The sequence below is a fragment of the Stegodyphus dumicola genome, chromosome 1, assembly GCF_044657685.1.
Source record: "Stegodyphus dumicola isolate Sdum_Otavi_A_Nest chromosome 1, ASM4465768v1".
In the NCBI taxonomy this organism is placed as follows: domain Eukaryota; kingdom Metazoa; phylum Arthropoda; class Arachnida; order Araneae; family Eresidae; genus Stegodyphus; species Stegodyphus dumicola.
Genome location: NC_140768.1, coordinates 173,247,549 through 173,275,197, shown reverse-complemented (window position 1 = coordinate 173,275,197; position 27,649 = coordinate 173,247,549). Strand labels below are relative to the sequence as shown.

The window sequence follows — 27,649 nt, the reverse complement described above, 5'->3', positions numbered from 1 at the left end:
TTTATACACTGGTAATACTTTAGATCTTTAATTAACTAAAGAAATTATTAATTTTAAAATGATAATTAAAATTAATTATCAATTAATAATTAACTATTTATTTGTATAAGCCTGATTAGGCTGATTTAAATTAACATCGGTTTCAAAAATGTATACATTCTTACCTTCCTTTTCTTCAAGGAAGTAGAATATAGTTCATTTAATGAAACACTAATACATTCAGGATCTGGAAAAATAAAGGTAAAATGTTAAAAATACAAATTAAAAATAAAGGTTAAAAATGTTTTATCCAACACTGAGGTATTTTTTCCTTCTTTACTTCCCCAGAGCCTCTTCCTCCCCAAACAAAAATAAAACTTAAAATATGAAGAAAACATTAACCAGAAATAGTTTCAATTAAATGATTACATAAATGTTTTTAAAAGTAAATAATTACACTGGTTTTTTTGTATCTAATTTAGAATAATGTATGGTTTTTCACCCAAAATCTAAATTTTGCATATTTCATTTAAAACATTAGATATTATTTCATTGAGCTTAGTTTGAACTAATTCTATTATTCAATGTTTGTATAGATAAAATAAATAAGAAGAGAAAAATATCTTAATTTTCAATTGAAAATTATTAAATTGAAAATTAATTTTCTCTTTAAAATTAAGAGAAGGAAGGATCAAAATTTTATGTATCTTAAGTTTTAATCTGACATATTTGTTTTCATACACAAATATTTTGAAGGAATTAGAATATGAATTATCTATAGGAAAAGAGCATAATATAACAAGTTTTAGATTAGTTAAAAAATGAAATTATCATAAACTTTCAGACAATACTATATTTTAATAAAAGCCTCATAAACACTTAAATAATTAATTAAATACATGTACAGATCAATGAAATAAAGAAATATAAATTATAATTTAACATAAAAAATAATTTTCACTTGCTTTAATGAACAATAAATAAGTTAATTGCAAGATACAGTAGTATCTTCGTATATGTCATTAATCCATTCATATCTTTAGACATATACAAAACAAACTTTTCCAAGAAGAAATAAAGGCAAAATAATGTTTGTTCTTAAAAGAAAAGATCTATTGTTATAAAAATGTTTAATACTAAAATAGAAATGCAGTGGATGAAATATATACCATACATAAATGGAACAGAGTATATAAATGCTTTTCTATTATTTAGATCAAAAACAATTCTTCAACATGCTCTAATGTCTCCGATCTTTGTTTGGTAATCGATTTCAGCCCCCCTAGCAATGTTAGCCGATTTAATGATATCTTTATTTTCCACAATCATATACACTGCGCAAAAAAAAAAGGGAGCCAGTTCTATATCTCCCATTCTACTGGGCCGAATGACAAAATTCAAATTGCGTTTTCCATGTATCAAAAACGTGACTTAGGGTATAGATTAAATTTATATATAGCATTGTTCTAACATAGGTATTTTGACACAAAATCAGACTTTTTCTGAAATAACATACCATTTTTTTCCATATTTTGACTCTACAACTCAAATTATGCTTAGGTATTAAATTTTGTAAAATTTGGTGCAAAATTTACAGAGAAATTCAAAAATTTATCTTGGCAAAAATTTTTCAGTTTGGCCAAGAATGAACTTGACGAATTTCTTAATATATGGCAACCAATTTCCATTATGGCAAAACGGAAAAAAAGGCATACACAAATATTTCCTACCTTTTACATTGTGCATGAATGGAAAAAAATTCACATCATTTCTACTTTCCAAATAATTTCAGCAAAGTGTTTAAACCACATCTGATGTTTTATCACTTTCAAGTAATATGCCAAATTTCAAAACGCACCAATATATAAATTCAAATATATCTTCGGAAATTTCGAATAAAAAATTTTAATTTTTTGCAGGTATGCTTAGAAATATGTCTACATTAAGATGATTATAAAAATTTTATACTTTATAATTCAATTTTTTTTAAAAATTTATAAAATTTATTTAAAAATAAATAAAAAAATGGGTGAATTTTATTCAGAATGAACCTGAATTTTGAAATATGAATGGAAAAATCAAATAAGCTTAATAGAAAAAAAAAGAGAATAATAAATATATACCAAACTCAATTAACATTGAGGAGCTAAAATTTTGAGAGCTAATTTTTTAGAAACTACCCATGCGATTTTTACAAAACTTCGTAGTTTTGCATAATTTGAGTCGTAAAATTGAAATATGAAAAAAAAAAAAAAAAAAAAAAAAAAAAAAAAAAAAAAAATTGGTATGTTATTTAAAAAAAAGTTCGATTTTGTGTCAAAATACCTATATTAGAAAAATGGTATACATAAATCTAATACATATCCTAAGTCGCGCTTTCGACGCATAAAAAATGCAAGTTGAATTTCGTCAATCGGCCCAATAGAACGGGAGATATAGAACTGACCCATTTTTTTCATCTTTTTTTTGCACAGTGTACATAATTATTCTTGCCATACAGTATGCAATAGCAAAGTCCCGGATATGCATGTCATCTTCATACTATTCAACAATCTTTTTTTCACCTACATGGTGATGCTAACCATTTTCTTCATTGCTTGGTACTTCTCATTGACTTTTTAAAAATGTATTATTAACATATTTATAAAAAATATACATGAGAAAATACAAAATGATTTGAAAATTCAAAGTTATATCACAAATTATGTACTGAATAGTAGCAACAGGCTTACTAATGCTCATGAGTAGTCATAACATTGTCTCAAAAGAGGTAAACAAGGGTAGTGTATGCTGTCATGAAACATCAAGCACAAGCTGTAATCCAAACAGATAACATATGTACTAAAAATTTTCATGTTGAAACATGATGTATACCAAGCTACCACGGTACAGTTTTTTAAATTCTTTTGCAAATAAATAAACCATGCATAAAATATGCAGCATAACTGATCATATAACACCATCATTCATATATAAAATATAAAATGCAAAACAGCAATATTTAATAATTCATATATAAAATTACACAGAATGCATAGCATAATTTAATGAATTTCCATGCTCTTAGTACTTCTGTCACATTTATTTTAATTCAATATTTTATTGTTACATTACAATTTCTAATATCAAGCTAAGTTGAATGAATACATCTAAAGAGAAAATATAGGAATAAATTTTAAATCCTCTTTAAAAACTGCCCAATTTTTTCCCCACTGATTAGAAGAATTTAATAAAAATGCTAACTTCACCCTGTTAGTTTAAAGCCTCTTAATTTTATTTATATAAAACCATGAAAGTTAGTTTTTATTACAATTATGAATTGACACTTTAGATAATAATGGTGAAATGATTCAAATACTTTGTCTTCAATACACAATTAAAAACTAATAAATTTTTGACTGGTACAGTTTAATCAAATATGATGAAGGTAGTCAAATATTCAGTTTTCACTATGTAATTAAAAATTAATTATTTTTATATGGCATACTTTAAACAAATGATATCTTCTAACATACATGATTAATTTTAAAATGTAATTTTATGGGCTAATTAAAAAGTGGAGCAAACATTTTAATCAAAACTCTTTCAAAGACATTAAAAATATGATCTTATTCAGCCTCTTCAGTTCCTATGTAAACTGTTTATTGCAAGAGTAAATTTGGTGTATTTTGATAGCTATTTCTTGCTGCTAAATGATAAAGTGGAAATTTACCTATTTTAATCCATTCATTTGAAAATAGGAAAATTAGGATTTTCAAGTACAACGTACTTTTTGAAAAGTGTGAAATTAATCTTAAATTAGAGAATGTATGCTTTATTTTGGAATTCCTACTATAATATTATCTATTGCAGTCTTTTCTTTAATGCTTAAAGGTACGCAAAGTTTGAACATTTGACATTTTTTATTAATTATACCCACTGACCCACATACACATATTCCCTCAATTTTTTAATATATTGACATAATTCTCTAATTCTTCAAAATTAGTCTAGATAGTAATTTCATGATCAAAACTTTTTAGTTCATATTCATCTAGCATATGAAGTATTTTTATTTTTCCAAATGAATTTAAGGGAGGGGGTGAAAACATGGTAACTTCATTGATTGTTGTGATTTATATTTAACAAACATTTTGACATAAATTGCATTTGCATAGTAAGAAAATAATGTGAATTATTAATCTGATATGTATGTATTAACATTTATTCAAAAGCATTTATTTTTATGTTGTTATAAAAAAAAGCTTAACCTAATCCATCTGCTAAGAAAACAATTTAGTGAAAGATAAAAATAAGTGCAATTCAGGAATTTCTAAGTTTTACGGCATATTTTGTAAAATTTAATCTTGATGATAAATTTTTAAAAAATAGTTTGAAACATAGAGATTATAAATATAAAGCCAAATAGAACAATATTTACATAAGAAACATATAAATATCTTCAAAAATATCAAATTTTGTAAGTAAGCTGAAAATATTTGATATTGATAAAATATGTGTTTCAATAGCTATTTGTTTATATTCAAATATGATCAAGTCAATATTATTTACAATCATTGTTAAATACAAATATTACAGAAGTCTCAATGTTCACATTAAAATTTATAAAGCCAAAGGCTTAGACCATGTACAACTGAACTTTAGTAATTCATGATAATAATGCAAAAACTTTGTAATTTAGGGAAAACAATTATGTTTGTAATTAACATAAAGTGCAGCAGTTGCCTCATGTATTTATTAAAATAAGAAAAGCAATTTCACTTGTAAACAAATATTAGTTCATTGCTATTCATTTATTCCTTTTATGTAAAAATTCTTTACAGAATTGATAACTATTTGATTTTTCTATGCATTATGAAGGCATGGCTTATTTAGTTATATATATATATATTAATTATTAGAGACAGCTCAAATATTATTTCAGTAGAAAAATTCAGTTTAAGATACAATCAGTTCAGTCTTGTGTTATTCTACTGTTGAACCAATAATAATAATACCAAGTAGACTGTATCCAAAAACTAATAAGTAAAAGATTTGTACTTTACAGAAAAACTGTATATAAAGTGTTTTCTAAAATGAAATGGAAATTATTGTGAAAAATGAAATCAGTTTAGCAGTAAAGGAATGTAACCATACTTTTCTAATCAGTTGGGAAAGAAAAAAGTAAAAAATTATATCACTAAATTTATTCTAGTTTAATTTTCCATTTTATTTTTGTTAAATTTTGATGCTTTAAAGCAGATTCAACATTCAAAAATAAAAGATCAGAGTTTGAGAAAATTAAACATACCAACATTTTTTTCTATACTGATTTTCATGTTAGAAATGTATTTTCTTAATTTCAATGTTATATGCATATGGCATAATTATATTAATAGTTCAGCGTTTTGACTATTATCTTTTTGTTAACTAACAAAATAAAACTAATACATATTTCTAAATCGTGTTAGTAGTAAAGTACATACAGCACAAAATCCAAGTAACTAACAAGTCCATCCTAAGTAACCTCTCTGTCAATTTCTTCACTAACAGCAACCATATTTTCTGGATTCAGAACGAAACAAAAAATTTTGCCATCTGTTAGTTGATTGATAATTAGGGCATTGCCATTGCAAATGGAAAACTTCTCTTATATTAACTTCACTTCTTACTACTTCTCTACATTTCTTCACAAATTTCATTAACCAGAAAGTTTTGCTTTTTGTTTGCAATATTTGAAAACTTTCAAATTCATGGCTATCATCATGAAGATTAGCTAGCATTTACTATACACTATTAGCAATGTATCATATCATGAGCCAGGTGACTAAAAATGTGCTGTTGCCCTGTATTTTTTTGGCTTCTATCATGTGCTGAGGAAGTTGAGCCTGAATTATTATAGTTATACTTACATCTATTTCCTGCATATACTTAAGGCCTATCTGAGTCCCAAATAAATAACTTCCCCCATAAACTCTTATACAAAGCTGGTGTGGCTGCACCAGGCATAAAATTTTTAGAATCTAGAGAAACATTAAGCAGCAAAATTTTTAGAATTTAGGGAAAGCGAAATTTTTAGAATTTGAACAGGTATTTATGAAATGAATTGTGATGACTTATTTACATTAAATAATTTTCATATTCAAAATTCATTAGCTGATCATTTTTAATATTCCAAGCTGATGTCCAATTTCATATTAAAAATTAAGAATGCAGTCTTTCTTGCTTGTAACTTCATTCATAAACTTCTATAAGTATATTGGTATATTAACACAGAATTTGCATTTATATTTTAGGTAAATCAAAATCATTTTAATATCAAATATGAATTTATCACACAGCAATTAATAAAGTACTTAAATACTTTAAATAACTACATATATTTACTGTTTTCATGAAGCATTTCATCAGCATAACATTGATGTGAGATTACTGATTTGAAATTTACACTATATTTTTCAAACTATACAGTTACAAAAGAAAAAAAGAAATACGTACTATATAAATCTGTATGGTAAAACAAACATTTAAGCTTTTTCTTTTTATTGACCACTTAAAATTATAACTAGAATCCTTACATTCATATCCCATCCCTACACACTGAAACTAGAATCCCATCATACATACTATTCTGAAAGTTTCATGAATTGACAGCTCTGCACTAGTTATGTGGCTGGCACCTATGAAGATAGCCCATGTTATGTTTGTTAATATGAGTAAAGCTAAATATAGTTATTGTTTGTCTGATTACTGTAAAAGTCAAATTATGCATTTTGACTTTTACAGCACATCACAGTGGTCACTTAGGATGTGTGTTTGATTATCGGAGAAAAGATCACTATTGAATTTTGCTTCAAATAACATGGCCAATAAGTGGTCAAGAAGCATTTCAGATGAGCATGTATATTGTGTATGTGTATATTGAAGAATAAATTGACAGACTGACCATATTCACATAATGAAAATTTAAAAAAAAACCACATACAGTACATGGTAAATCTATCAACGTCTGTGAGTGATAAAAACATTAGGAAAGCAGAGATATGATTGAAAAAAAAACATTCATTCATTAATTGTCAGTCAGACTTAATGAGGCAAATTACCACACTAGCATTTAGTCTTAAAAATGCTATTAAAAAACCCCTCGAAATAACTTGTGTTGGATAAGATGGGTACCATATTCGCTAAGTGAAGAACCTATGATTCACTGTATTAATACTACTAAACAGTTTTCCAGCAAATGGAAAAGGAACTTAAATTGTTGAAAAAATAATCACCATTAAAGAATTCTGGATTAGATATCATGATTCAGAATCAAAGCAGCAGTCAAAGGTATGCCGCAGTGATTTTTGGGATCCCCAATATTTTGAGTTATGTGTGTAATGCTGTAAGTTAATGCTGATTTATACACTAATGTTTATGAAAATTGCAGCACCATGACAGAATTCTGCAAATTGAACCAAACTTACAGGAAATGTAAAGTGAGGTAAGACATGCAAATGATTAGAATTACAAAGTGATTACATGTGCGTGGAATGAGAACTGGTTGCTTGTTCCATGTATATAAAGGACTGTAAAGTTGCACTGAAATCTGTTCATCGTACTCTGTCTGCGATGGGTGTTTAATTAGTGGTCAATATGCCTTGTCAACAGTGGAGGATGCCATAACCAACAACTAATGGGGTTCGAACGAGGCTGTGTTGTCGGTATGCGAGAGGGTGGACTTTCGTATGGAGCAATTGCAGAACGCATGCAGCACAGTTCCACAACAGTGATGTATATTTGGAAGAAATGGACAGAGGAGAACCAAACAAGGAAAAATTCTGGCAGTGGGGCACACAGTATCACAATGGCATTGGATAACAGACACTCGTACACATGGTTGTAACAGATTGTACTGTGTTTTCTCGTATGTTAGCATAATATTGGAGCACGGTTACAGCTGTTGTGCTATCTAACTGTATGGCTAGTTGCCGTCTGCTGCAGCATGAACTGCGCGCAAGGGTTCTTCTATGCTTGATTCCTCTGTTGCTGAACAACAGACATCTCAGACTTCAATGGACATGGCAACACAGTGCATGACGTGCCCTGTGGCAACAAGTTATTTCCTCCAATGAATCTCGTTACAATCTGAGGTACAAAGATGGAAGATTACATGTCAGATGCTACAGAGGGGAATGTCTGTTCCCACACAGAGTGTTATCCAGCGTCATACCATACAAACACCTAGTCAGACTATAGTAATACCATACAAACATCTAGTCAGACTATAATCAGTATACCTAGTCAGACTATCACCTAGCATATCACATCTAGTCCAAATTGCAGGCAATCTCAACAGTGATATAACAGAAGTTATGGAGCCAGAGGTCCTCTCCATTCTTCAACACATTCTGAGTGTTGTATTTCAGCAAGATAGGATAAGGCCCATGCACGTTTCTCAGACTGCACAAGCCTTCTTTAGGGCACACCAGGTTTCGCTTCTTTTCCGAATATGTTGCCCAACGAGCATGTCTCGTATGTCATCAGTTGGCAACTCGCTTAAACAGCTGGTGGGGCACACACTAAAGCTGAACTCTGGCCTTATGAAATGTCATTCCCCAGGATTATATTCAGAATCTGTATGATTCAATCCCACTATTTGTACAGGTTCTCATCGTTTAATGTGGTGGACACACAAAGTACTGATTTCTGGTGTTTTTTTGATAAATTTGATGTTTATTTGTATCACTATCAGTATTATGTGGAATACATTTCATTCACTTCCAACAATTCCTTCATGGTGTTGTATTTTTCACAAACATTAGTGTATATATCCATATATATAAATATATGTAATATATACAGTAGACTCCCGATTATCCGCGCCTGCCGCACAAAGTTTTTTTTTTTTTTTTTTTTACAAGCGTAAAGCAAAGAAAAGAAAAATGTTCACAAAACTGAACGAAACGTTGAATTTGCTAACATCATGCTTATTCATGGCAAAAATATCCCAGGCCTTCTCGGAACCTTCCCCTCGGCCCCCATCCTTGCAGTGCCCACTCCACCACCCTCTATCGTGTTAATCTTACTGACACGTCCACTTCCTTCCACTTGCCATTGTTAGTTTAAGCCTGATGGTGTTTGCGAACCGGTCCGAGTTAATTTCCTATCTTTTATTGTGTTCAGTGCTTGTGCTTTTTGGTTTTTGTGTTTTTTGTTATCGATTTAAAATGTCAGGAAAACAAAAGAAGGTTGTGTTGACGATTGCGCAAAAACTAGAATTAATTTTCAAAGTAGCAAACAGCGCTACAAGGCAGCAGATGGAATTGGATTATGGAATCACGGAAACAACAGTGCGTGACATTCTAAAGCAAAAAGACAAACTGGTGAACTTTGCATCAATGTCGAACAGTGCTTCCAAAATGAAAACGCGAAAAACTATGAAGGGCTCTACCTTTGATGAGCTAGACACGGCACTGACAGAGTGGTTAGCTCAAGTTTGAAAAGAGGGTAAATAGTGCTGTAAATAGTCCTATCTTTGCGGCGAAAGCAAAAACCTTTTTTGAGTTGTTAGGCCTGAAAGGAAATTTTGATGCGTCTTCTGGCTAGTTGACTTGTTTTAAGCAGCGACACAGAATTCGAGAAATTGGACTTCATAGGGAGAAACTTAGTTATGACCAACAAGCAGCCGATGATTTCCACCATGAATTTGAAGAATTTGTTTTAAAAGAAGAGCTATCTTTTGAACAAATTTACAATGCCGACGAATTGGGACTTTTGTGGAAATGTCTTTCCACTCGCACTTTAGCATTTGAAAATAAAAGTAAAGCGGCGGGTCGTAAAACCAGCAAGGAAAGGATCACCATCATGTCTTGCAGTAACGCTACCGGTGGACATAAACTTAGACTTGTTGTCATTGGAAAGTAAAAGAAACCGAGATCTTTCAAAGGCACAAGGATAGAAAATTTGCGCGTTGATTACTTTAACCAAAAAAGAGGATAGATGAACCGAAACATTTTTCAAGAACGGTTTGAAAACATCTTTGTTCTTCAAGTGCATAAACACCTTAAATTGAAAAACCTGCCCGAAAAAGCTGTGCTATTGATCGACAACGCATCTTTAGCATGCTTGAACTCACTTGTTGCTGGGTTCTCACCCAGCAACAAGCGTGCTAAAGTCTTCTGATGGACAAATTTTTGCAAAGTTTCTCCCCCTAAACGTTACTGCGTTAATCCAACCCATGGAACAAGGAGTCATTGCAACAATGAAGAGAACATATGGAACCAAGCTGCTAATGACCAAAATTGAAGAAGGTTATGATCTGAAAGAGTTTTGGAAACACTACACAATCTTGGGCAGCATCTACGATATTGCATCTGCATGGGACTCAGTCAAACTGTCAACCCTCATAAAATCATGGAGAAAACCCTTTGAGTTGTGAAGAAGAGAATGAAGATGTAGACACGCCCACGGCAATTCTTGGCGGTATGGTGAGAACGTCGATGCTGAAAACATTAACGAGTGGTTGGAGTGTGCCGTCAACGAACCTGGCTTCGAACGCTTGACAGATGACGAAATTGTGAAGAAAGCAAGGGGAGAGACCGAGAATGAAGGACAGCAAAGTGAAGGCGAAGAAGAGCCCACTGTGCAGATGCGGAAGACTCACGAAGCGGCTTTGCAACAAGTCAATGGATTGCTGAGCTATTTGGAAGAACAAGATGACGCGGAGTTGGCCGAGAAATTTATGCTACGAAAAATGCAATCTCGGATCAAGAGAAAATGTTTCCAAAGCAAGAAGCAAACACAAATGACTGATTTCTTCAGAAAGGTGTAGTTTTACAGTTATGCTTTTGTAATTACATAATACATTACAGTATTAAAACAGTACATATGTATTAATTTTTCTGTGTATCCTTGATGCCTCTCATAAGTATACAAAGCACTTTGTTTACTTATGAGAGGTTTTCATTAACAAAACGCATTTTAGGTTAGTTTTCAGTGATATACTAAAATATTGCGCGTTAGTTAAACACTTTCTGCTGTTTATTTTATGTTTTATTGTATATAAAACGATTTTTCAAAGTTGAAATGAATGTTCTTTCTTTTGCTATACCTGTTTCTAGCTTTTTTTTGGATTATCCGCGATTTTTGTTATCCGCGGCGGCCGCGCCACTCAATTCCGTGGATAATCGGGAGTGTACTGTATATATATTTATATGCATAATCACTGGATTGGCCATGCTGCATCAAATGATTTACCACTGCATTGTTGGCCACCTAGATCCCCAAATCTAACCCCTTATTATTTTTTCCCATGGGGTTTTGTTAAAGTGTTCATTTCCCCAGGGAATAATGACATCAGAAGTTCTTGAATCAGTAACAAAGGCTATTCTATCACAAGTGTGGCAAGAACTGGAATACACAGTAAACAACATATATAAACACATAGAACATCTATAGAAACTTGGACAACTATAGTTTTACTGTAAATTTAATTTATGGAAGTGAAATAGTTACAGCATTCACAGGTTTGCTTTCTTGTTGTTCCATTCAGTATGAAACATTCTATACTTAATTATTTATAATTACTAGTAGGCTTTTATTTATTCTTACAGTGCTTTTTAAATTTAAGAATATTTTCAAGCTGTTTTTTATTATAATATTACTATCACAAAGTTTTGTATTCACAAATTTTGCCTCGCACAACAAACAAAAAGAAAACAAAGAAAAGTGTAGTGTGGTGATTTTGACAGATTGGTTAGCTGGCTTTTATTATACCAAAGTATATGATGGCTAGCTGTCAAGGATTAGTGGCTTTTGTTCAAAGGGCTTATATCTCGAATACATTAGAAATACCTTTTCACTCTGTTTTTAAAGTGTGCCGACTTGCCCATGGATGTCCGATTTTTTTTCAATTCGCTGCACATTTGGTAACTTCTTGCTGAATTTGGTGTATTTAATTAATAATATTTTTATTTAATGCACTTGGTGGTAGGGCAAATAACATGCTTCCCGTTTCCTTAATTTGCATGGGATTTTTCACCTCTCTAAATATAACATATACAAATTTGATAGCATTTAAAAACTAAATCCAACTTGAAATGAAAGAATTAACAATTGTTAATTTAGGTTAAAAAAAATCACACCCACTCCTTTTTTAATGTTCATTTAACTACATGTGATACTACATAAATTTAGTAAAATAAGTTATTTTCTCCTAATTTGTAAGAGTTTAATAAGTTTGCAGTTTTGAAAAAGGTGAACCAAAGCAAAACTTTACATTTTTTATTTCTAAACACATTGGTTAGATTTTAATTTGAGATTGTTAAAAAAGTGAAACTCCATTTTATAGCAAACATTATAAAAATTAAATTTTTCATTCTAAAAATTATGTCTTGCATCAACTGCCTCTTTTTAAGTTACATACCCTTCCAATAATGCTCAGACAAGCAATCTTCTGCAGTACCTCTTGTCCTGTTTAAAATTAATGATAAGAACAGATGAAAACACAAATAAAATAAACTGAGAAATTCAGACTGCAATTTAATAATTCATAAAAGACTTTACCCTTAAAAATGTTAAGATATAAAAAAATATTAAACACATTAAAAACTATGAAACATGCATAAAAATTACAAAATAGATGTTTCTATACTGTTTAAATAACATTAGAAATTTATTTTATTAATTACAACAAAGCACAAATGTTCATAAGATTTTTATCAATCAGTTAACTGCATTATTAATAATAAATAAACTTTTAAATTATTGCACATACATTTATTGCTTTTAAATCGCAAACAGAGTACACGGCTGATCTTTAGAATATGGTAACTGGTAGTTTGGCGACATTTTGGAGGCGATAAAGGTAACCTGGGACTTTGGTAATAATGTGAGCAGTACTCAGTTCCGATTACGCATTATTTTGTGTGAGGGAAATGAGAGATCATGGGATATGTCATGTGATATTAATGGACGATTTACGGTTCTTTAATCGGAAAAGGGGGGAATTTGGAAAAATATCTGTGGCTGTATATTATTTTGTATTAAGCTTCATTGTGTGTTGTGTGAAGTAGGGTTGAATAATTTTGGGATTGTATGGCGCAGTCTAAAGTGAATTCTAGATTTTTAATTCGTTTGTGTGATAATTCAAAAGAATTGGTTGAATGGTGCACGAGTGTAGGTTTAATTGCGGATAAGTATGAATGTCCAAAATGTGGGAATGAAATGAGATTGTGTGAAAGGAAGGATATTACTGATAAGTTTGAATGGCGGTGCAAGAAATCTGGTGAAAATGGACATTTTGTGAAACGGAATGTAAGGAAGGGTACGTGGTTTGCTGAAAGTCGTTTGAGTATGGGTGAGATTTTATTGCTTTCTTATTATTGGGTGAATAGATTGCCAGTTGACTATTGGATTTCGGATTTAGAAATTAGCAGTAGGACTGCAGCTGATTGGAATTCTTTTTGTAGGGAAGTGTGCGTGGAATTTTGCGAAAATGATATGGGTATGCTTGGTGGTATGAATGTTATTGTGGAAATTGATGAGAGTAAGTTTGGGAAGCGGAAGTATCAGAGAGGTAGGAGAGTGGAGGGAAAATGGGTGTTTGGTGGGATTGAAAGGGGTAGTAATAAATGTTTTTTTAAGGTTGTGCAAGATAGAAGTAAAGATTGTTTATTAAGTTTTAAAAAAGAATATATTCTACCGGGTACTATAATTATTTCAGATTGCTGGAAATCGTATGAATGTTTGGAAGATGAAGGTTTTAAACATCTTGCTGTGAACCACAAATATTATTTTAAAGATTCGGAAACAGGTGCACATACCAATACAATAGAGGGCACGTGGAGTGCTATAAAAAGCGCCATTCCGAGGCATTGTGATAGAGAATTTTGCTTTTTATTTAGCGGAGGAAGTGTGGAGGAAAAATTCACAGAAAAAATCGTTCAATAATTTTATTGAATCCATAATAAAAGTGCATGCACCATGTAAGCAAGATTCTGAAGAAGATTAGATAAGTTAGTATTTTGAATTATTTGAGGATATTATTTTTATGCATTGTTCTAAATGTAAGGTGGAAGTAAAGTAATTTGGTATTATTGGGAAAATTGTTATTAGCAATGATTTAGTTTAAAGTAATTAGGATTGTAAGCTAATTTTTATTAATTTAATGTATGTGCTTATTTATATTTTAAGTAGTGTTTTTGAATTTAATTATATTTTAATTAAATGATAGTTATTTTGTGAATTTTATGTTTGTAGGAATTTGGTATACGTTTTAGTTGAAGTAAACGTGCATGGAAATAATTTAAATATTTGACACTAAGTATTTGTAATGCTTGCGGTATGAATTCATTGGTGACGTTTATAATATAATAGATGATTTAGAGGTAAAAGTTTTTGAATATTTTATTTATTTTATACATGGAAATGTTCATATTTGGAAAGGGTATATACTCTTTCGTTATTAGGTAATTTCATATATGTTCTTTTTAACGGGTTTAAAGATTCAGAAAATTGTCATGCATTTTCGTGAAATTTTTCTAATTTATGAGAAAAAAGCAGTGTACATGGATGTGGTGAAGAGTGTGCGCAATGCCATTTTTGTGCGATTCTGGGATTTTTTTTTTTGAAGTAAAAATAAGTCGACGTGTACATGGTTTAGTGATATTTTAATTAAATGATAGTTATTTTGTGAATTTTATGTTTGTAGGAATTTGGTATACGTTTTAGTTGAAGTAAACGTGCATGGAAATAATTTAAATATTTGACACTAAGTATTTGTAATGCTTGCAGTATGAATTCGTTGGTGACGTTTATAATATAATAGATGATTTAGAGGTAAAAGTTTTTGGATATTTTATTTATTTTATATGTGGAAATGTTCATATTTGGAAAGGGTATATACTTTTTCGCGATCAGGTAATTTCATATATGTTCTTTTTACCGGGTTTAAAGATTCAGAAAATTGTCATGCATTTTCGTGAAATTTTTCTAATTTATGAGAGAAAAGCAGTGTACATGGATATAGTGAAGAGTGTGCGCAATGCCATTTTTGTGTAATTCTGGGATTTTTTTTTACGTAAAAATAAGTCGACGTGTACATGGTTTATGTGTATGTGTTATTTTGAAAAACGCGTAAGGAGTATGGTATTGTGCACTTTTTCCCAATTTTGCAGTGAATATTTGTCATGATTAAGCAGTTTTGTTAGATAAAATTTCTAGCATAAGTGTAATTCGGCTAGTAGATTGTTGGAAGAAGTGTTCAGTAGATAAGAGTTAATTAAGAAACATGTCTTTACTTCGTGAAGACAAAATGGCGGCAGGAAAAAAAAAAGAGAGGGTTGCTGTAGGAGAGTTGGTCGCCAAAAAAATCGCCAAGTTACCATAATCTAAAGATCAACCGAGTACACTTATTTAAAATCAAAAAGAGTATGCTTTTGAATTTAAATTACATTGTAACAATGCATAAATTACATAAATTATATCAATTGGATTCATTGTTAAAAAGGTAAAAATAAAGATTTAAATTATTAAGAAGTGTATTTACCGCAGTTTATCAATTAATAACTTGTTGATTGTATTTAAAAATAATTAAAGCTCTTATGCTTTATCAAATGAAGGACTATGAGTATTGTTTATGTGCATAGAAGATGCAAACACTGGTAGTTCCACAAGCACATTCCCTTACATAAATAGTCTTCAGCTGCATAGCCACACTTGACTGACACATATATGTAACTGCATACAAAAGTGTGCTACAGCTATCTTTTTTTTTTTTTTTTTTGATTAAAAAGAGATAGCTGTAGTGTACTGTATCAGTGATAAAGCTGTAAAACACTGTATGCAGCAGGCTCATTTCCAATTACTGCTTCAGAGTTTTGCAATGTATTATACAAAAACAGTCCTTTTCAACCTTTTTCTGCCCCATGCTCCCCTTCCTTTCAAAACTCGAAAAATAAACATATATATTCATCTAAAATTAGATGATCTTTTTACATGTTTTACTAACAACTAAATGAAAAGCTGACTGCATTCCAACTCCATGAAACTATGAAATACCCCTTTGATTGAGAATCCCTACCTTAAAGTCCTCCATGAAAGCATCTCTCACTTTGAACAGAAATCCTTGCTCTCTTTACCATATTTAATTTAAAGTCTTCTATATTAGATTTTCTAAGAGATGTCAAATTAGTTATAATTGTGTATGGTTCTGCTGTTTCTTAATTTGTGGCCCTGAAAAGGGCTTTTTTTTTAAACAAAGGTATTTAACTTCAGCAAGATTATTATCAGATAATCTAAACTATCTGATTTATCAATATTACATTTCACACATTCTGCAATAGGCAATCTAATTTCCACATTTTCCTTTCTTCTGCTATTATTTGTGTCATGTATTTAGTCCACTGGTAAGGAGTTATCAAATCAATTCTTTTTCAATTAATATATGGATCCTTTTTAAAAAGTTATATTTTTTGATGTTTCATATGCTTCCACACTACTGAGTTTATTTTGATTTAATTCACGATGATATATGGTGGCAAACAAAGCACAATATGTCCATGTTTAGCAGCTAAAGCATTAATATGATGGAATTTAAATTGTTTTTGAACATTAGAGTTTATGCTAGGTTTGGTGATTTGAGTATCACAAAAGCTATTTGCCTGAGGGAGGACTTTCTAAGGGAAACTGTCTCATATTCACATCTCACATGGGCAAAACTATAACCATGCAGCCAGCCCATTCACCTGGGTTCAAATCTAAGTCAGACTATCAGTATTCAGAACCACTTGGCCACTGGTAGGGCTTTGAACATTAGAAAGTTTTGCTTTCAGCTACCAGAGACCAGAACAGATTTGCTTGTGAAAGTAGCAGAAACAGAGCTTTTGAAAGTGCTGAAAGCAGAACTTTTAGTTCCTCAAGATACCAGTTTTAGACATATTTATTCCCGTCAACTGGAACTGAATGTCTGCTTTCCTTGTACTTGAAGAAGGAATTTTTTTAGCACAAAAATGCTATGAAAAAATGCAGTATTTAACACAATTATGCTGTTAGTTTCTAAGTTAGGCAGCAATCTTTTAACATAACAATTTTATTAATATTCTGTGTTCATTTTCCCATAGTAATCTCCTTTAAATTTCTTATTGCATGCTTTAGGAATATTTCATCCATATTAACAGCATGTACAAGTATAATACATCAAGAATCTTTTCCAGAGGAAGCAAGCAAACCTGCTCACCCTTAAAGATCTAAATTTTTGTTTTCGTATGCCCACAATTTACCCACAAGTCATCAATATGATAATCTGATCTATCTGGTGCACAATATTTTTTTTTTATCTCTTTCAGATATTTGTGTTTTTTTGAATATTGTCATGCTTAAAAACTGATTGGCATATTCGTTTTTTATTTGTGAACCCTAAATCATTTGTCCCAGAGTGTGAATCGAATTTTATTTGGCAAAGCAGCTTCATCATGATTAAAAACTGACACATTTTGCACAGTAAGAACTTCATTCTGTAAAAAGATTCTGCGAACTTTTCTATATATTACAGTTATCATGTCATTTCATTTGCATATGATTTTTCATCATTTTCCTCCCCCAGATCTATTCATTTCAGATTTTAGTATGGTTTATGCTTGTCATAGAAATCTAAGACAAATCAGCTGTAAAAGTAACACATTCATACAAGATTTATTGAAAAAATACTTCCATAATCTGATAAAAACACTTCTAATGATAATCTTAGCTGAATTATATAGAAGATTTTCAGCTTTATAAGATTGGAAATTAAGCACATATGCTAAGATGCTATGATAATTGCTTTCATATCTTTTGGTCAGTGAGTGAAGAAGTGCTTCATTGGTTTTTCTCAGCGAAAATGAAAGTGAAGTTGTAATTATTGCAGTTTCACCAATAATGAAAAAAAAAAAAAAAAAAAAAAAGGTGATGCCTTTCTATTGGTCACTGGATGATTGATATGATATATTAATACATTTTTACATAAAACAGTGGCTGCAACATAATCTATCATTTAATTTTTTTCATTCTATTCTATTTGTCTAACAATATTTATATTTCAATCTATCCTATATTTTTCTATCTACTCATTGTTAGAAAAAATAATGTGGAAAATCAGAAAAAATAATAATAAATAAGAGAAGTATAATATAAATCTCCAAATGCGAACAACTACAGTGATAATTCAACAAAATGAACATAAGAGGAATGGTTGCAACCTTTGAACAAGCTAATAGGATGAATCCACTAGGTTACCAGGCTTGAACTATTTATCGCCTGTTTACATTTACCGGATTCTCTGCAGAAGTGCTTCCTAATTTTTAAAGTACGATTTGATACTCTTCTGTTATCATGACCAGATTCAGAAATGTATGTATACACACATGTATATACATACATTTCTGAATTTGGTCCTGATAACAGAAGAGTACCTACGATTTCTTTAAATGCAGAACTATAGTCTATGCGTGCTTTATTATAGTACCTAAAGTCTCAAATTAGGTTGATCACTAGTACAGCTCATTTAGCAAGATTTACATCCAGATTGAATTATTAGCTTTTAGTTATCCATTGAGCCACTGGTATGCCCATACATGTTTATATGTAATAAAAATGTACATACTTAGTATATATAATTTAATAACATACATAATTAACAAACCTGATCAAATGAAGCATTTGGCAATGGAAACAAATGAACAAACAGGAGAGGTCCAGAAATACAATTTTTTTACAAAATCCTGTATTAACCATACTGGAAAATCTTTGAATAAATAATAAAAGTATAATTTTAATACGATCAAAGTCACAAAACTACTATGATGCTTTTTCTATTCATGACTTATATTCATGAGATATACTCTGATGTTGTTTCACGACAGCTTCGTCCCACGGGCCAAATATATTTTCTTTATATTTCTGGCAATGAACAAACAATGTTGGAAATATTACATTAACCGAGAAACACAAAAGCACAAATAGTACAGCATATGTGGTTGAAATGTAAAATAAGGCAATCAAAACAGTAATTATGAAAATTCCAGTTATTATAAGAAAGCCAGAAATATTTTTCTGAAATCTGTGTCTCAACAAAGGTAGAACCACAAAAACCATAACAGCTAATATCACAAGAGCAAATGTACGCATAACAGTAGGCAATCTTGATGACAGACACACTGCAGCGAATAATGCCGAATTAAGTGATAAACTTTGGGATACTATAGCAGCTTCAGCACCATAATCTTGAAACAATACATGAGTCAACATCATAAGTGTAACCATAGCGTAAATAGTATCTGTACTTATTGTTTCTGTTAAAGCTTTAAGAATGGGCGAAAACATGTAGCCAAAAGTAAAAAAAATAACACAACTTTTAAGGTATTCAGAGAAGGGAATGTTTTTAAATTTCCATCTATTATCTAATTCACATGTGATCTGATGAATTATAAAGCTAATGATTATCAACATGGCTACGCTGACAAGTATCACTGCAATCGAACATGATTCATCTTTCAAAAAGATGAAAGCCACAACAAACAGTACTGTAGAGCTCACTTCATGTGTAACTGCACAAACACCGGTAAATGCTTCCCCCCACGTATACTTATATAAATTTACATTTTTTCGGAGATCAGATAAGAAAGATTCGTCTACGTAGTTATCCGGAACATCTTGTTTCTCGTACAATACCTTTTTCCACTTAGAAGTCATAGAAACAATTAACTACGTACTACAATTTTTTGGTAACATGTATAAATAATTGCATTGAAGCAGCCATGACAGTTTGAAGCATGTCGTTGCCATACGTCTAATTACATTTAGAAATTTTATCAATCATTAATTAAAACTAAAAAAAAAAAATCAAGCAGACAAATGCTCAATAGTACCTGATATTTTTTTTAATTTGAAACCAAATTCAGCAATTATTTATTTTAGGACTTTAAAACAAAATTCGCTATGTTAGCTTTGCGCGAAAAACCATTTGTGATTGGTGGTGCCATCTTTTGGCAGCTCTTTAAAACTATTTTCAATTGGGGAATGAATAATTTCTCTTGCCTAATTTATGTCTTTATAAAGAAGAGAAATAACGAATTTTCTTGTTTTTGAATTAATAAGCGAACTTATGTTTTGAATACAATTTATATAATACAATCTCTGACTGTCATCATATTTTTGAATGCAGTAGCCGAATTTAATAAAATTAAATTGGTTTAAAAATAGTAATTTTGTTTAAAGAATTTTTACCAAATGATTCAAAAACCTCTAGCTACTTTAATGCCGTTTAAACATGAGCGTTTTTTTTTTTTTTTTTTTTTTTGGTAAAATTACTACGCAAAGCTATTTTGAAGGAATATTGAAAATTTAAAAAAAAAACTGAATTAAAAAAACTTCAAAGTTTTTCAGATATATATTACAAAGGGATGTTTCTTTCATTTGCACACACATTCGAAAAGCATTTGAGCTAGCGCCTCTTTGGGCTAAAATATTTAAAAAGACATATCATTAGAACTTACCATCTTTCGGATAGACAGTCGCGCGCGCTGGAGATAAAAAAATCTTTTATTCCGTACAGTGTTGCTACTGCTTGCTTTGAAATCGTTGAGTTTTTTTTAATCAAAAATTCTTTTAAGTTTACAAAATATGAAATAGATAATAAAACAAATTCGAAATTCAAAATTCGGGTTTGCAGGTATGCATATTCGGGTGGAGGACTACGTTATTCAAAATTTGGTGACTAATTACCACTGTTTTTTTGCAATGCGAGAAACATGCATACATTCATACAAATTCTTCATTATTTAATTTCTTTAAACATAATAGAATTTGGTGGCAACAGTTTGAAAAGTGATTCAACCGTTTTAGCGACTCGGCACAAAATGTCGCTAATAAATCTTTCCCGTATGATTTGGCATTGCTGTTTTGAATAACTTGTTTGAAATACACAGAGTCGTAGCTAGGGTTTTCAGCGCCCAGGGACAACTGAAGATTTCGCGCCCCTTACTGCTTGCCAAGGATGGAAAACATTTAATTCTAAAATGTCGTAACATCAGTTTGGCGCCCCTTGGATTCTGCGCCCGGGGACAGATGCCCCCCTCTAGCTACGCCCCTAGAAATACATGATTTTAAGTCCTGATTATACAATTCTGGGAATTCATTTTTAAACAGGCATTTCAAGGTCGTAACAGCCCTCCTTTCATTTGCAATTTTAATGTGTGTCGTTATCATCGCACAGCAAGGATAAGGGCTATTAGCCAATTAGGAGACTCGACTACCTTTTGCAGCAGTCGTTACCCTGAATACGAGGCAAGCCGAAAAGGAATATAAAGTGACCTTGTATTTCCTATTCTAAATTAACATACTATAATGAGCTTATTTCAATTTTTAGTTTAAGAGTGTTCCAGGTACTAAACTGGGACTTAAATACGGCAATCAGATTGCAATTAAAAAAAAAAATTACGAATTTCTATATCTTTGAATTTTCGAAAATTTTAATGGCACACTCTCTTGGTGCAAATTTCTTAAAATTATTATTTTTAATGCTTCTTAATTATTTTGATAGCCATTTACACATTTATTCGCATTCTCAGTCTTCGAAACTATTATGCACGGTAAGAAATTACTTTTGGCGACACTGTTGACTTTTCCGTGGATAGTACGTTGGTATTTCATAATTGATATGTTTACAGAAATTAAATATCCAAACATTTGCTATGAATGTTTACCATTTGTTTTGTTAATGTGAGTAAACATAGGAGTTTTCTCTTAATTTAGTAGCTTAAAATACACAGTCGAATCTAAAGTAAACAAAAAGAGGCATTTTCTTAGGAGATAAAAATGGACTCAGGGAAGAAGAGCTGGCGAAGTATTTACATTTTGTTTTGGCCGTTATATTACGTCAGCAGACGGTAATCATCCGCGCAAAATATCATGTCATTTATCATCCACGTGACCTGATAAATGTTGCAGTTCACAATACGTAAAGAATTTGATTTATCTTCAATGCGACCTGGCAAACAGCCATAATATTGCTATTCGACATTATTTTTAAATAATGATGGTAGTGCTTAATAACTGAGATATGTAAAAGCAATAAATGAATTTCTTAGTAAAATTCATTAAATTTATTATATATTTCAGCGTTATTTATAAAGAAGGCTGAAAATTTTAAATATCTTTAAAAGCTACTTTTATAGACATTTATCACGTTTCTGATAGTCATTTTTTTTTATTTAATTGAAAATTTGATATATATTACAATTAATACTATAATAAAATTTAAAATTTTGTTTTTGAAAATATAATTATGTGAAAAAAAGAAATGGAACATTTGTCCAAGAAAATAAATTTTATAAACATTATATACCTGCGTGAGCATGATACAATAATTATATAGTTATAAAAATCTTATAGTTTTTATACTGGCCAATAACAATAGCTTTTAATTATCAGGATTATCTTCAACGAGTTACATAATATTACAATTATTATTCAATTAATTAATGCAACAATTGATCAAACCGCAATCAAATAATGATGACACACTTATTATTTTAAATTAATTTTGCCTTCCGGATAAACGTATAATATTTTTTCTATCATGTTTCACATAGCGGAAGTTAGTGCCTCCCACTGACATTCAAGACCTCGTGCGTGCGTTATTCAGATTAGGTTAGGTTAATTGATCAAGGCAAAGCAGTTCGTGGGCTATTTACCTATGGGAAGGGATGCCTTCCTGACGGACTTTTTAAGGGTAACTGGCTCATATTCGCGTTGCAGATGGGAAAATCACGCAAACCAAACATGCAGCCAGCCCGTTCGCTGGGATTAGTCAAACTATCAGAATTCCACGACTTTACCGTTCGGCCGATGGTGAGACGATGCGCTATTCAGACCCGCATATTTGCCAAATATGGCCAACGGGTATGTAGCCTGTGGCAAGGTCTTTTCTTATATTCTATATGTTTTTCAAGAAGCACATTAAATTTCAAACTGACGCGACTCTAGACATTGACGGACTAGTAGCAATCGAGGCCGAAGCGCTATGATTACCAAACAAAGCATCAACACAAATATGTTGTAGAGACATTAGGTTAAGACGAAGACATGAAAAATGAGCAATTTTCTTCGGCGGGAATTGAACCACGGACCTCTGAAACACCGGCTGAGTGTGCTGACCACTACACTACGAAGTCCCTCTAGGAAGGCGGGAGAAATACTTTACGATATAATTAACATTTATTTGATTAAAATTAAATAATTAAAAGGATTTCGGAAACAAGGAATTAAGACTAGGAAGACTAGGAAAAGACTTAAGACTTAAGACTAGGAAAAAAAAACTACTTCTACTAATTGTTCGAAAAATAAAAACAATAACAGTATTTCACAGAAAAATGCGATTTTAAATAATCATAACCGTTCTTTCTTCAATTGTAACACTATAAACATTTCTCTGTGGGAAGACCTACTCTTATCACATCAGTGAACTCTAACGTGTGACAGGAGTAATACTAAGTGCAGTATGACGTTCGTAGTTTCCTAAACAGTTAGCAGATGTCAATTAACAGATGTTGCTGTAAAAATTGTAGTATTTTATATTAAACGATGTAAAAGTATAGCAAAATTAAAATGTAAGTAATTTGTTAAATTTAAGCTACGGTCATTAAGTACGTGGTACACATTATGCTCCTGTTTTGTAGCTTAAAATGATTGTAGTTTATAAACATTAAATGTTGAAAGTTTCATAACGATAAGTTAAACGATGTAAAAGTTTGTCTACGTCCGCAAAATTTTTTCTAATATATGTGAAAAAATAAATTGGCGCAGAGCCAAATCCCTTTAATAGGGAAAAAATCCAACAAAGTAAGTGAAAAATGTAGGGTAAAAGTAGTTTTTAATTAATATCTCGGCTAATTAAAGTCGTACGAAGACATTTTATAGCCTACAATATAGAAAATTTCATGATGATCGGTTAAGTAATTAATGCATGAAAGCGTAACAAACAAACGCACAATCAAACTCACGTTAGCATTTATAATATTACTTAGGATTGAAATTATTGTTTTCAGCTGATACATTTTAAATGGGAAAAGAATTGCCTAACCATATTGTCTTACTTGGTTCATTGTTGATCGAAGATAGCTTTTAATCAAATCCAACTGTGAAAAACTTCTCTCGAAAAAAAGCAACTAAAACACACACTGTTAAAAAAAAGAATTTAGCGCCATATATATAACTTAACTGATTTATTTACCAATAAGTTAGGGACTGTTTTATATTCCTGTATCTAGGCACTTGTATTTAAAAACTAAAGGTTGTTTGAAGACTTCTCTCCCCCCCCCCCGATCAGAAGCCGGTGGCAGTCGCCCCTTCGCATCCCCTCGGTGCGTCACTACCTATAAAACGGCTTTTAGGAGGGTGAAAATAATAATAAATAAAATAATGAATAAGATACAATTAAAATTAAATAAAATGTAAAGAGAGTTAAAAATATTATTTAATTAAATTCATGATTAACAGCTTAAATCATTAATAGGTTAATTCATGATTAAGAGGCTTACCAGATATTGTATTGTGTAAAATAGTGTGTTCAGGAAACGTTCACTTCGTAGCCATATGTCTATTGGAGTAATTTTATTTATTTTATTGCCTCCCCATGGGTAGAACTTACTGTGCCTGTTATTTATTATACTAGGCTTACTAGATATAGTAGATTTCCAATGTTACCGTAAAGGCTGGCCTTTTTGTGACATTTTCTGACAACATGGGTCACCCTAGTTTGGTAATCACACAAAGTATTGTGAAAAGCGAATTCTACGATGCTCGTGCAAATTTTAAAAACTCCACTGGCCAGCTCCTTTTAAAATGCGATGCCTTTCCGCAATCCATGCACTATTCACACTGGAAACCAAATCAGTATTCGAATGATTTCTTTTTTTAACTTTTTATTCAGGGGGGGGGGGGAGTGCTGACTCTCATGAAATTTTGACCAGTGCAATGGCTTTGAAAGGAAGTATGTGTACTGAAGGAGTGCGTTTTGATAGCTTTTTCATAAGCTCTCAAAAGTAATCTATGGGAACAATGGGATATTTATCCACCATCCGTATACTATAGTATGAAAAGAGATATATCATAGTATTTTTGAAAGTATCTCTAAGCTAGATTTTGCTGTCTTAAATCTTCGCTATTTATTGCAATTAAATCTGTGCTTTACAAAAATCCTTTTCCAAAATTTTCGAAATCCCCCCCCCCCATAAAAAGGAAAGACCATTTTGTTCATTACCCATAGAGCACGAGTTTAAATAGCCTTGTCTGATGTATTCAAGAAATAAATTTATTATTATTATTATTATGCGTTTGATGGCTTTAATAATTTCTCGAGAAAATTGTTTTCTTGATAAATAGACGGCTGTTGTCTATCGATGATGCACAATTTCTTTCATTTAACTTCGGTATTGTAAAAGCGCGTTGCTCAGTGTATAATAGTTAATCATTTAAAAGGTTATTTGACCTAAATTTCTAAACCGCATTTTTCAATAGGTATAATTTTATATCACCAGTGTCATAAATAAAATAAGCTTTTAATGTTATACAGCCTTTGATTTGCAATCGACTTACTATATAAGAGAACTGCAAAATTTCTCACTCTATTACTTCATTAAACTATCGTCTGTATCTAGAATAAAAGTCTAATGATTACCATCAGTTTTTAACTTTTTATTTCCTTGTACGAAGTAAAAAGGAAGTATTGCAATCACGAAAAGTTTCAGGCAGCATATTTCAACGAAACTATCCATTTTGACCGCTTTCGAATGCAATTTAACGATGTTTTTGCGTGATATCTGTACGTAAGGACAGAATAAAAGACTCTTTTCCTCCAAAAAAATTATAAAACTGCTTTAAAATGAATTCTGAAAAGAATTTTTCGTGGCGTCTGTACGAACGTATGTACGTACGTACGTATCTCGCATAACTCAAAAACGAGTAGCCTCAGAACGTTGAAGTTTTGTACATAGGACTACTACAACATGTAGATGTGCACCTCGTATTTTGGTTGCAAATGGTAAATATTTCAAAAATATTTATTAATATTTCAAATGGTAAATATTTCAAATGCAAATGGTAAATATTTCAAATGGTTAATAATAAAAATATTTCATATAACTATGTTACGAATAGATTATAGATCTTATTATTAAAATCTCATTCAGAAAGTTTACTTTTAATTTATGGATAGAACCCTATTTCAATGAAAATCATTAGTGTACGAACACTTTTGGGAGCCACTGTATATCTTTTCTTTTTCTCCTTTTATTCAAACAGTAAAATTTTCTTTCAGTATTTTTATATGCTTCTACTTGCGGGAGGTTTTAAACTTGGAATTCTTTGAATTTTAATTTTAGTGAACAATAAGAATTTAATTTTACGATTTCCCAACAATAAATATTATTTTATTTGTGAAAAGCAAAATGCTTATATGATTTTTCATATTTTTACATATTTTTAAATTGAAAAAAAAATCTGAAAGGTTTCAGACTTACGTCCAAAGAGGAGTTTTCTTAATGTTTTATGTGTTACCTCTATTTATTAAATATCATGTTATATCTACTCAATTCATAAAATTCAGTTCAAGAGCTATTTCGCAAAATAATTTTAAATCGAGCATATCTTTAAAATTTCCGATACACAGTCTCGCGCGCTGAAGATAAAAAGGTTTTTTTTTTTTTTTTTTTTTTTTTTTTTTTTTTCCGTACAGTGTTGCCATTGCTCTCTTTGAAATCGTTAAGTTTTTAATCAAAAATTAATCGAAATGTTACAAAATATGTAATCGATAAAAAAAACACATTTCAAATTCAAATTAGGGCTTCCACATGCCCACAGTCTATGGAAGATTACGTTAGTCAAATTTTGATGGCTCTAAGGTACCATTGTTTTATCACAACGCGAGAAACATGCATACATTTATGCATATTCTTCATAATTTAATTTCTTTTAATATAATACAGGGCTCTAATATTTGGTTGCAACACTTTGAAAAGTGATTCGGCGTTAACAGTTTTCAACGCAAAATGCCAAAACGAAATGAATAGTCCTTCAGTGCAAATTGCCCCTTTGGACTGGGGGGAAAAAAAAAAAAAAAAAAAAAAAAACAAGTTTTTTTCATCCTCGTCACATAGCAGTGGGGAAAAAATAAAAAATAAAAATAATAAAAAAAAAAAATTAAATTAGGTCTAAATATTAAAAAATTGTGGTTTAAAAAAGTGTAACTTTTTAATAACTTTTACATTAATTAATGATTAGAATGAATGAATTTTGAAGAAATTTGGTGTAATTTCGGATAATAAACAAGCAATATGGAAATGTTAACACATCATTTTACTGTGAACATAAACAGTGCCCATGCAATAGCAATGAATTCTGAATTTGAATGCTACATAAATAAAGTTGTATGGCTTTTTTGAAAGGAAAGAAAAGAAATTACGCGATTAGTTTTCATTTATATAACTGTTGGTATAAGGGAGAATATATAATAACTTATACTCTGGTAGAAATAGACAACTGCAAAATAGTAAATATAAATTATTGAAGAAAATGTAAACAAGAACAGTACTATATGTTTTCGATGATCAGCTTAATTAATAATTACTAAGAAAAAACTAATTCCCCTAATTTAAGAAAATGAAAACGAAAT

General features: G+C 30.8%; 2 protein-coding genes across 3 annotated transcripts in view; one reads left to right on the top strand and one right to left on the bottom strand.

Moving 5' to 3' along the window:
- The window catches only part of LOC118189821 (neural-cadherin-like), a 1,221,277-nt gene that overhangs the window by 651,873 nt on the left and 541,755 nt on the right, over nucleotides 1-27,649 (top strand). The window lies entirely within an intron of this gene.
- On the bottom strand, nucleotides 165-19,745 carry PIG-C (phosphatidylinositol glycan anchor biosynthesis class C). Of its 2 annotated transcripts, XM_035360471.2 has the most exons (3): nucleotides 18,623-19,745; nucleotides 12,368-12,414; nucleotides 165-226 (listed from the first exon to the last, which is right to left on the bottom strand). In XM_035360471.2, exon 1 carries the CDS (start codon nucleotides 19,669-19,671, stop codon nucleotides 18,796-18,798), a length of 876 nt encoding a protein of 291 aa, XP_035216362.1. In that variant the 5' UTR covers nucleotides 19,672-19,745; the 3' UTR covers nucleotides 165-226; nucleotides 12,368-12,414; nucleotides 18,623-18,795. The 2 variants fall into 2 exon arrangements, with proteins under 2 accessions (XP_035216362.1, XP_035216378.1); XM_035360487.2 differs by lacking the exon at nucleotides 12,368-12,414.

Excerpts from the sequence above, each read along its gene's own strand:
- PIG-C (XM_035360471.2), bottom strand. The coding sequence starts at position 19,671 with ATGACTTCTAAGTGGAAAAAGGTATTGTACGAGAAACAAGATGTTCCG.